The following is a 12574-nucleotide window of genomic DNA, read 5'->3' on the forward strand; positions in this document are numbered from 1 at the left end:
CTGATTTCCTCACGTGCTCTTGGACCTAGGCCATCCCATGTCTGCTGGCATCTGCTCCAGCCTTCTCCAAGGCCTTCACACTCACCCTTCTCCCCTGGCTCCTCAGCCTGTAAACATCCTGGAGTTATTCCCATACCAAAAAATACATATTTCCCCAAGTTCTGTCACTTTTCCCTTCCTCTCCACCCCTTCATTGTCCTAGTTTATGACCACGACCTCGACTCTAGTGTAGGCTCTCTACTGACCTCCTTGCCACCCAACAGTTGGCAGAACGATCTTCCTGAAATACCATCTGACCAGGTTGCTCCTCTAATTAAAGCTACTGGACAGCCCTCCATCACCTGCAGGATGTCAAAGCTCCTTAACAGGACAACCAAGTTCTTCCATGACCCAACCCCTCCTATCTTCCTGACACCACAGCCCACATCGCACCCATTCAACTATCCCCACTTTGCCTCTTAAAGTCCAATAGTATCGAACATGGTACCATTAACTCAAGCTCTCCTTTTTGCTCTCTTGTATCTGGAATAACTTCTTTCTGCCTGGCTAACTTACTTATCCTCACCCTTCCAGACTCAGGATATCTTCCTTTTTTTTTGTTTTTGTTTTTGTTTTGGCTGCATTGGGTCCTTGTCGCTGCACGTGGGCTTTCTCTAGTTGTGGCGAGCGGGGGCTACTCTTCATTGCAGTGCATGGGCTTCTCATGGTGGTGGCTTCTCTTGTTGTGGAGCACGGGTTCTACGCGCACGGGCTTCAGTAGTTGTGGAACGCAGGCTCAGTAGTTGTGGCGCACAGGCTCTAGAGTGCAAGCTCAGCAGTTGTGGCGCACGGGCTTCGTTGCTCTGCGGCACGTGGGATCTTCCCAGACCAGGGATCAAACCCGTGTCCTCTGCATTGGCAGGCAGATTCTTAACCACTACGCCACCAGGGAAGTCCAGGATATCTTCCTTTAGGAAGCTCTTCCTGCCCATCAACATTTTGCCTGAGGTAGGTGTCCCTCCTCTGTGCTCCCAATATACCCTGTAAATAACAGTATCAGAGAACTTACCATTTTGCACTGACATTATGTTTTCATGTTTGTCATTCAATCCTCAAGTGCAGGAACCTGTACCTAGTACAAACTGAGTGCTCAAATGTTTGTTGTAGTCTAGATTCCAGGTGGAACCAAATTAGACTAAAGTCTCAAATTCAGACTTTAGGTCTTGGTTTTTAAAAAACATGAACTGGAACTTACAGTACTGATATTGTTACTTAGCCTTTATAAAGTTTTCTGAGGACTAATTGGTGTGAAATGACCATTAGGGAAATGACCCTACCTTATTTTAATGATTAAAAATAAAATCCCAAATTGGAGGTAAACAATATACTTGGATAGAAGCTTTTATCATCTATCCCTGACAGGACCCTGACAGACTGAAAAACAAAAGGCCTAGAGGATTGATGTGATGACCGTCCTTTTACTACTTATTGCTGCTAATTTTATACTGAGCTATAAGATAGCAGGTCTGTGAGTAACATTTAATTGACTCTGCTTCCTCACAAACTGACTTGATTTTGTCATGCTTGTGTAACTCATCACCCACTAGACCTAATGCTATGTGTTTTGGAACCTTTGATTTCCTGGTCACACACTTCATTCACTTTAAGGAGCTCTGTACCTTGTTGAGAGAGTATCATGATCCCTAGTTCCCCTTTTCCTTCAGAGAGTAACTCACTGCTCAGGATACAGCTTCTCCCTCAGGTCAGCTCCAGATTCAGGGTTTCCAGTTTATTTTCTATTAACACTATCAAGAATCACCTTAGCTCTTCCTTTGTGATAACTGGTCTTGAAAAAAATAGCCTTCCCTTTCCCGTGAGTAGCTCTTGAAAGTGTCCAATTCTTTGTAGAAATAGCATTTCACACCATGGCAAACTGTTTTAGAAACAAGACATACCAATACACCTAAGTCTTTATTTATTTGGCTCTAGGAAGAATTTGCAAGAAAATGAGCCTATATGGCAAGTACAGAATGTACTGTAACAGCACCAGAGAGGTACATCCTCTCTGCTCTACAGAGCCTCAATGTTTAACACATACATGTGACGTTAGTAATAAAACCAGATAGTCCAGGAAGAAAGGAGCCCTTTAGGAAAAACTCAGTTTAGAGTGACTTTTCAAATTGACCATTCCTCTTCATATACTTAAATTCAAATAACAGATACATTCACAGGCCCAAATATTGGCATAGAATAAAATCATGTTCATTTATTTTTCTGCATCTTAGAATTTTAGAAAGCATAAAATTAAATACGTTGAATGTAATAAATTCATCCATACAAGTGCAAGTCTCCAGCTATAATGCATTTTATGGCAGATTTATCATTTAAAAAATGTACCAGTAAATCAAAAAAGAGGGAGTATGTCCATTTAACTTTTATTGAAGTGTATGTAGGAGGTCTTCAGAAATCAAATATGAGCATGAAGATATGGCCAAACATAAAATCTATCAAATTCAGTGAAAAGTTGCTGACTTTAAATAGTAGTTGTAAGAATGACCAATATATATTCTTTGTTAACAACCCTTCACTCTACAGTAAAAAAAAAAAAATTCAGTAAACATTCTTTCCTAAGGTAGTTTCCCTTATATAATCAGTGATTTATCCATTTCTTTGTATACACAAATTTGTTGAACATACCAATCAGTGGTTCTCACAAGTGAAAAATAAAAGCACAAAAAAGTTTACACTCTTGTACAGGTAAATAAAAGATCACCTTGAATTAAACTGGATCTCCTTAAGGGTGTAGTATAATTTCAGTTTCATTACCTATTACATAATTAGTTTCTTACATACAAATATTGACATATTTGGCTTGTGCTTCAAAGCCTCTGCGTCTATGAAGTCCATATCAATGCAGCTCACAATTTGAAGTCACTGGGGAGTTCTTTACTGCTGCTGGGTTTGACCTGATCATGCATGAGAGTCTCCTCAGCACCCGCTGTGGCACTGCACATCTCCGAGGCATCATCGGCATCAGGGTCCAAGTCTTCAGGACAGGGAAGTTTCAGCAGCTCTTCTCGGAGCTGCGCAGTGTGACGCTACGCAGGGGAAAATGAGTGATGTTAGAACTGTAAACCCTGGGGTACTAGCACAACATCACTGGAGGGAAGAATTGAGTTCAAAACAAAACCCAAAGCATTAGGTCTACAAAAATTTAGTAAGACCTTCCTTAAGCTAGCTGCTCTAACAGGCAGTGAACAAAGTTGGCACAAATCTCTAACCTCAAAGTAACTGATGCTTCTGGTAAGCCCTGAGTACTGAGTAGCATGCCTACAGACCCTACCAATGCCCCAACACCTGTAACAAAAACAGCATTACTAATGACTTAGAGGACACCAGTCATTTGCCATATATAGTTTTAAATTAAAGAGAATAACATCTTAACTTGTAATACATGCTGCCTCTGACTAAAATTTTTGAGAGACAGTCCATAAATTAAAATAAAACCACTGCTATTTTAGTGAATGAAAACTAGGCCCTATGTAAAACGTTTGAAATCTTTCATACTCATTGCCTCATGTAATGCCTGGCTTACACCTTATAAATAATTTAATCATAAGGATTTTTTAAAACGTAAGCAAATGAAAAAGAAGATCTAGAGAGAGTACATAACTTTGTATTACCCCATACTGCCATTTAGGGAAGGATACAGAGATGTTAACAGAGAGTGGCTGGTTGTTTACAAACATTAAGTTTTAGTTTATAAATTTCTAGTGGGAGAGAAATGACCTCAAATCTCACACCAAGGGCTTTGAAAATTAGTTGTGTCAATAGCTGACTTTGAAAATTAACCAACATTTATAGAACAAGGAACTGTGCTCAACAGTAACAATGTAAAAGCAATGCATAAAATAAGGAGGACACAGCTGGATAAAAAGAGCTGACTGTACTAGGCCATTTTATCTAAGGGACTTGAGCATCTGTGGATCTTGGTATTTGCAGGGGATCCTGGAACCAATCCCCTGTGGATATGGAGGACCAACTATATGATCTCTGATTTTACAGAGCCTAAACTTTGGTTAGAAGTAGAAGACATATAAGCAAGATAAGACAACTACACATTTGCAGCCATTTTTAAGGTTTCAAAGTATATTTACATACTGGTAACTCGAAATTTTTCTAGCCTCAATTTCCCTTCCACCATGGACAACAGAAGAAAACACTAACTAGGGAAGAAGAAGAAAAAAAAAGGGCAATTATGAAGGCCCAGTTGAGGTGGGAATACTATGCCTTTATTGTGAAATTAAACTGAAGAGCTGCATACTTTTCTCAAGTAGCACTCAGCAGCAAAAGTATACCTGAGATGATATAAATTTGGACTGATTCAGGATAGAGATTTCCAAATCAGGGCATTACAGAAACAAAGAATAAGAATTTGAGATAAAAACAAGACACTGACTGAAATAACAAAGCAAAAGAAGCTGGACTTTAGCCACCGAGGTTTTGTGTAAGGGAAAGATATATCTAAACGACTGAGCTATGGGAACTGAGGAGAATAATGGGGAGGAGAATCCCCGTATGAAGGCAGCACTGATAGGACCTAGCACTGACCAGGTAGGTATACTAGATGAAGCGGGAGTTAAATAAAATTTGAAGATTTTTAGACAGAGAAAAGTTGTTTAAGATTAAGAAAATACAGAAGGTTATAAAATTTGACTGAAGGAAAGATAAGTTCTCTCTTTTAGATCTTCAATGAAGAGTGATGACAGGGCATCCAAGTAAAAATGCCAGTAATATGACTTTGAGAAAGCTAAGAGCAGACAACAGTTTGCAAAGTCACTTTTAAAGAGAAAATGGCCAATGTCAGGGGTATAGATACAATGATAGAGAAAGAGAATAAAATAGTCCTAAGGGCCAAATAGTAAGGCTTCAGGTACACAATCATCCAGGAGAAGGGGAAAGAAAAAACAAGCTGAAAGAATTAAGAGTGTGAGAAGAGGAGCCACGATAGCCCACAGATGAAAAGTACAGAGAAAAAAAGAACATTAGACCAGTGTTAGGACTGTTTTTATCAAGTAGGCAACAGTGTTACAAGAGATTATACTGAAACCATCTAATTTAAAAGTCAAGGCAAGTTTCCATGAAGTGAAATTTCAGCTGAAAACTGAATGGAAGTGAGCCAGTAGAGCAGGCAAAAGTAAGCATCTGTAAAGGCCTGGAGGGGAGAGAGATGCACGGAGGGGAGAGAGGTGCATAGAGAGCAGAGCCAGGGTCACTTTGAGAACTGGATAGCGGGTCACTTCCATAGAATGGAAATTCAACTGCAAAACGTTGATTGGTGAGAGGGTTATTTAAAAATGGAGGCAAAAGTGTTAACAGCTCTAGTTTTTGTAGTAAAAGGAGAGAATCATTTTTATAATAACAGGGGCAAAATAAAACTAGCTTAAGGGGATGCAAATGTTAAGGAGAAAAAAAATTTTGTTTTTAAAGGTTTTTATAATGGAAAATCTCAAACATATACAGAAGTAAGCAGAATATAAAATGAACTCCCATGAATCTATCACCGAGCTTCAACATTTATCAACTCAGAGCTAGTCTTCTTTCATCTATAATACCACCACTTTTCTCATTTTGTTTTGAAGCAAACCCCAGATATTGTATGGTTTTACATTCATAAATATTTCTGTATGTAACCTGAAAAATAGGGACATTAAAAAAATTCACCAATTAAAAAAACCTAATAAATCCTTATCATTATAATCTAATCATTTTAAGTGAAGATACTTTTAAAGTTAGAAGGAAAGGAGCCAGTAGAGACGACCATAATCAGTGGAGGATAAAAGGAACAGAGGTGAGTAAAGACAGATATCTCCCAAGGCAGGGAAAAAAAGGTGGCCTTTGGAGGTATGATTCCCACATAAAAAAAAAAAAAAAAATCTCCAAAACCATAATGTACTACATTTCCATTCTGTGAACGCCCTAGTTGAAAACAACAGCTCACTGCCCCCAAAACAGGATTGTATCACAGATGCTTCCACACCAATCAGCTGCTGGAGGCTCTGCAGCTACCATCTCCCTCATTACTCCAAGTAATAAAATTCTGGAACGTAAGAGGCTCAGGGAAAAGCTAATGCAAACTGTCATGGAGAACATTTTGTTGCCATCATTGTCAAACAACTCTATGAAGCTCTGTTGGCTCAGTCCCTATACTCATTTTTAATTTTAGGAACTGTCACTTCGTTGTCAAAAGGAATGTATCTTTTCTATAGACTTCTGGGTAACCTCTGAACTTAATAAATTTAATGTTTCTTTCTAGCAGTCATCACAGTTCTGTCAGTGAATATACAACTCTTCTTTTAAAGCCACCGACAAGGCTCCTGTTAGGGAGGGTTACTCACCTTGAGAGCCGCTGCATGGTGAGACATGGTCCTGCCTACCCGCTTATCACTGCTGTGCTGCTGGATGTCTGCAATCCACTCCTCACACTGGGCCATGATCTCAGCTCTTTTCAAGTAAAAATGTTTATGTATAACCTTAAGAATAAACCAAGCAAGAGAACAACATGTGATCGGGTCAGAATTTAAAAGACAAAGTATGTGGCATTACAAAAACATGAAATTTAAACGACATGGCATTTTTTTTCTCTCCACAAAACTCAATGTGGTTAACACTCTACATTATTAACAGGGAAGCATCAGGATTATGACATCAGATGACTTGTGTTGAAATACCCAGTTCTATAAGCAGAAAATAATGCCCAATCCCACTCAGACATTTCAGTAGTTAATCCTATCCAGAGAACATAAGACATCTATAAAACAATAAAGTCAGAAGGCAAATGTAAATAAATGAATAACCAGGAGAAAAAGTACTGACAACAGAAAAACTGTCAATCTCTATCTTTCAAAGAGAACTCAAAGAACATTTACATGAGTAAAGAGATTCTCAATCACAGGCATTCGCACAGATATCAGAACATAGCCCCAAATAGGCAATATTATTACTCTCTTAATTTTGTCTTCTGGTTAACTTATGAACAAGATTTTATTTTATGACGTTTAACTCCTTAAGATAAATGTGCTTTACATTTCAGATTTTAAAAATTCTTTCTTTGAAAAACCGAGTAAAATTTCTGTGTATGTAGTAAAAGTCTATTTTTGACAAATTTAAGCTAGAAAATAGATCATTTTGGAATTATTATTCTGTATTCTGGGTGAGCTACTTACTACGTTGCCCAATGAGCTTGTCTCCTCTAAAGAAAAGGCAATAATACCTACAAGGAAAAATCAGGAAAAACTGGGAATGGACATAAAACACCACCAGTAAGTTATTGAGTTTGATGCATACAGGGATACAAAAATGAGTACGAAACCACCTGATACGAAGAACCATGATGACCACAGAATAAGATGGGAGATGAGTGCACAAGAAAAAGATACGTTTTGAAAAATACAAAACAACAATAAAAAACAAAAACAAATCCCATGAAATTAAAAAAGTAGCAGGCCACAACTGATTGGGAAAATTAGAAAAGCATTCATGGACAAGGGGTACCCCTTTAATGTGAGCTAGGTTCTAAAAGATGAGAAAGAATTATTGTTTCAAATTATACATATTTCCTTTTTGTGAAAGTCATGTCCCCACTCTGAGTCCCCTGTGTTAGCAGTCTATTCTTCCAGAAAACAAAACAAAACTTTAAGCATGAACCAACAAATTACACTGACTGTGTATACTTACAAATTTCTTTCAATACATTTCAAAACTGACGTTTAACATACACAGAAAAGTGCCCAAATCATGTGTATAACTGAACGCATTTTCCCACAGTGAACACAAGAAAACAACCTCTACTTAGATAAGAAACAGAACATTACCAAGCATGCCGGAAGATCCCCTTGTGCTACTTCTTACCATTAACCCTCATCCAAAAGTATACACTATACTAACTTCTTTAAGTATGAGTTTAACTCAGTTTTGAACTTTTTATAAATAGAATCATATAGAAAGTACTCTTGTGCCTGGCTTCTTATGCTCTTTATTGTGTTTATAATATCTGTCCATCTTAATGTGTGAAGGAGTTCACTCATTTACACTGCTGTACTCCACTTTATGAAAATTCCATAATTTCTCCATTCATTCTGCTGATCAGACTGTTTCCAATTTTTGGCAATGTTATGAACATTCTCTACACCCAATATGTACACAACTGCTATTGAGTATATACCAAGGAATGGAATTGCTAGTCATAAAGCATATATTAAGCTTATTACCTGAAACTATTGATATGTTACAAAGTATTGATATATCAGAGCTCCAGTTGTTCCACAACCTAACATTTGGTATCAAAAGCCTTTGAACTCTTAGAGATGAAGGATAGGCAGACAGGAGCCAGACAATGTAGAGTTTTGAAGGCTATGGTAAGGACTCTGTGTTTTCATCTTCTTTTAATGGGAAGTCAATGGAGTGAGATGATCTGATTATGCGTGGAGAACCATTGTAGAAGGACAAAGTGGAAGCAGCGAAATCAGAAAACTACTTCAACAATTCAAGCAATAGGTAATGGTAGCTTGATTTTTTTGTTTGGTTGGTTTTTAAAAAATATTTATTTATTTGTTTGGTTGCACCAGGTCTTTTTTTTTTTAAAATAAATTTATTTATTTATTTTTGACTGCGTTGGGTCTTCGTTGCTGTGCACAGGCTTTCTCTAGTTGTGGGGAGCAGGGGCTCCTCTTCGTTGCGGTACGTGGGCTTCTCATTGCGGTGGCTCCTCTTGTTGTGGAGCATGGGCTCTAGATGTGTGGGCTTCAGTAGTCGTGGCATGCGGGCTCAGTAGTTGTGGCTCACGGGCTCTAGAGTGCAGGCTCAGTAGTTGTGGCACACAGGCTTAGCTGCTCCACGGCATGTGGGATCTTCCCGGACCAGGGATCGAACCCATGTCCCCTGTGTTGGCAGGCAGATTCTTAACCCATGTGCCACCAGGGAAGTCCCTGCACTGGGTCTTAGTTGCAGCAGGTGGGCTCCTTAGTTGTGGCTTGCTGACTCCTTAGTTGCAGCAGCATGTGGGATCTAGTTCCGTGACCAGGGATCAAACCTGGGCCCCCCGCATTGGCAGCGCAGAGTCTTAATCACTGCACCACCAGGGAAGTCCCAGTAATGGGAGCTTGAAATAGGCTGGCCAGGGTGAAGATTTAATTAATTAATTAATTAATTGTAGTATAGTTGATTTACAGTGATGTGTCTGTTTCTGGATACAGCAAAGTAATTCAGTTATACATATACATACATATTCTCTTCCATTATGATTTATTACAGAACATTGAATATAGTTCCCTGTACTATATGGTAGAACCTTGTTGTTTATCTGTTTTACATACAGTAGTTTGTATTTGCTAATTCCAAACTTCTACTTTATCCCTCCCCCACCCCCTTTCCCCTTTGGTAACCATAAGTTTGTTTTCTGTGTCTGCAAGTCTGTTTTGTAAGTAAGTTCATTTTAGATTTAAGTTCAATTAGATTCCACATATAAGTGATATCATATGGTATTTGTCTTTCTCTGTCTGACTTACTTCACTTAGTATGATAATCTCTAGGTCCATCCTTGTTGCTGCAAATGGCATTATTTCATTTTTTTTTATGGATGAGTAGTATTCCATTGCATATATACCACACCTTTATCCATTCATCTATCAATGGACATTCAGGTTGCTTCCATGTCTTGGCTATTGTAAATAGTGTGGCCGTGAACATCAGGGTGCATGTATCATTTTTTTTAAAATTAATTAATTAATTATTTTTTGGCTGCGTTGGGTCTTCGTTGCTGTGTGCGGGGCTTTCTCTAGTTGTGGCGAGCGGGCGCTACTCTTCGTTGCGGTGCACGGGCTTCTCATTGTGGTGGCTTTTCTTGTTGCAGAGCATGGGCTCTAGGCTTGCAGGCTCTAGAGCGCAGGCTCAGTAGTTGTGGCGCACGGGCCTCGTTGCTCCACGGCATGTGGGAACTTCCCGGACCAGGGCTTGAACCCATGTACCCTATATTGGCAGGCGGATTCTTAACCACTGTGCCACCAGGGAAGCCCTGCATATATCTTTTTGAATTAGAGTCTTCTCTGGATATATGCCCAGGAGTGGGACTGCTGGATCATATGGCAACTCTATTTTTAGTTTTTTAAGGAACCTCCACACTGTTTTCCATAGTGGGTGTACCAATTTACATTCCCACCAACAGTGTAGGAGGGTTCCCTTTTCTCCACACGCTCTCCAGCACTTGTTATTTGTAGATTTTTTAAAAATTTACTCTATTTATTTATTTATTTTTGGCTGTGTTGGGTCTTCATTGCTGCGTGCGGGCTTTCTCTAGTTGCGCCGAGTGGGGGCTACTCTTCGTTGCGGTACGTGGACTTCTCATTGCACTGGCTTCTCTCATTGTGAAGCATGGGCTCTAGGCGCGCGGGCTTAAGTAGTTGCGGCACGTGGGCTCAGTAGTTGTGGCTCACAGGCTCTAGAGCACAGGCTCAGTAGTTGTGTCACACGAGCTTAGCTGCTCCGCGGCATGTGGGAACTTCCTGGACCAGGGATCGAACCCGTGTCCCCTGAATTGGCAGGTGGATTCTCAACCACTGCCCCACCGGGGAAGCCCTGTAGATTTTTTGATGATGGCCACTCTGACCAGTGTGAGGTGGTACCTCACTGTAGTTTTTCTTTTTTTAAAATTAATTAATTAATTAATTTATTTTTGGATGCATTGGGTCTTTGTTGCTGCGTGCGGGCTTTCTCTAGTTGTGGCGAGCGGGGGCTACTCTTCATTGTGGTGCGCAGGCTTCTCATTGCGGTGGCTTCTCTTGTTGCAGAGCACAGGCTCTAGGTGCGCAGGCTTCAGTAGTCATGGCACGCGATCTCAGGAGTTGTGGCACACGGACTCTAGAGCGCAGGCTCAGTAGTTGTGGCCCACAGGCTTAGTTGCTCCGCGGCATGTGAGATCTTCCCGGACCAGGGCTTGAACCTGTGTTCCCTGCATTGGCAGGCGGATTCTTAACCACTGCTCCACCAGGGAAGCCCCCCTCACTGTAGTTGTGATTTGCATGTCTCTAATAATTAGCAATGCTAAGCATCTTTTCATACGCTTATTGGCCATCTCTATGTCTTCTTTGGAGAAATGTCTCTTTAGGTCTTCTGCCCATTTTTTTTGACTGGGTTGTTTTTTTGTTATTGAGCTGTATGAGCTGTTTGTATATTTTGGAAATTAAGCCCTTTTTGGTCACAGTGAAAATATATTTTTCATCATATTTTGATTATGCTTTGAATGGTAGAGCGAAATTTGTCAACAGATTGAATGTGGTATGTGAGTGAAAGAATGAAGCCACACGTTGTTAGGGTTTTGGGTTTAGACCATGGTGCTTTTACTGAGAGAAGAAAGGAAGGAAGAATCAAGAGTGCAGTGTTGCAGTGTTAAGTTTGAGGTGGTTATTATACATTCTAGTAGACTTGTCAAGTAGTTTACATATCTGGATACGTTATTTGAGTCTTTTTTTTTTTAATTACATCTTTATTGGAGTATAATTGCTTTACAATGGTGTGTTAGTTTCTGCTTCATAACAAAGTGAATCAGTTATACATATACATATGTTCTCATATCTCTTCCCTCTTGCATCTCCCTCCCTCCCACCCTCCCTATCCCACCCCTCCAGGCGGTTACAAAGCACCAAGCTGATCTCCCTGTGCTATGCGGCTGCTTCCCACTAGCTATCTATTTTACGTTTGGTAGTGTATATATGTCCATGCCTCTCTCGCGCTTTGTCACAGCTTACCCTACCCACTCCCCATATCCTCAAGTCCATTCTCTAGTAGGTCTGTGTCTTTATTCCTGTCTTAAGCATTCTTTTTTTTTTTTTTTGAATATTCATTTATTTTTAATGACTTATTAGAACAAATACCTATAGATATCATTATATATATGATATATAAATTATACAATATATCATGTATTAATTATTAAAACATACTCTGGTAAATATTATATATTCAATATGAAACAGGAGGAAAGGGGGCAGGGCACAACCTTTAAAAGAATTACATAGCCCGAGGACACAACATAAACTGATTAGAACAAAATAGGTCCAAGATGGCGGACGAGTCTACTTCCACTAGACCTTGAGCCTCAGTATACACTCATTGTAACACATCAGCAAGCTAAGCGACACACCCACAGGTGCCACGACAGTTCCAAGGATGACCATAAAGGTCAAAAAGTGGGCGGTGGCTCAATTCCTAGAAATCCCCACCCCTTCCCCAAAATAGCTGGAATACTCCTCCCACTCATCAGCGTATGAAATTACTCACCCCTATAAAACTAACAACCCCATACCCTGGTGCTGCCCTTGCCTTCTTTTTTTTTATTTTTTTTATTTTTTTTTATTTTTTTTTTATAGGTATACCTGGATTTAATTCTCACTTCTACCGCTTGGTAGCTGGATAGCCTTAGGCAAGTTTCATACCTCCCTGAAATTCACTTAATTCAGTCTGTAAAATGGCATAATAACTTATTATAGCATCCTTTTAGGAATTTTAAATCAGTTCTTGAAATAAAAGTACACAATATATA

At 39.5% G+C, this 12574-nt stretch overlaps 1 protein-coding gene across 5 annotated transcripts in view; it reads right to left on the minus strand.

Annotated features, from left to right (window-relative positions):
• Positions 1–1937: 1937 nt before the first annotated feature.
• BIRC6 (baculoviral IAP repeat containing 6) overlaps positions 1938–12574 on the minus strand; it is a 239505-nt gene continuing 228868 nt past the window's right edge. For all 5 annotated transcript variants that reach the window (XM_033425249.2, XM_049696304.1, XM_049696303.1 and 2 more), the window contains 2 exons: positions 6378–6512; positions 1938–3077 (listed from right to left, as the gene is read on the minus strand). In XM_033425249.2, coding sequence (XP_033281140.1) covers positions 2898–3077; positions 6378–6512 — 315 coding nt within the window. In that variant the 3' untranslated portion in view covers positions 1938–2897. The remainder of the gene's footprint in view (positions 3078–6377; positions 6513–12574) is intronic.

This window comes from Orcinus orca, chromosome 13 (genome assembly GCF_937001465.1).
Source record: "Orcinus orca chromosome 13, mOrcOrc1.1, whole genome shotgun sequence".
Lineage (NCBI taxonomy): Eukaryota > Metazoa > Chordata > Mammalia > Artiodactyla > Delphinidae > Orcinus > Orcinus orca.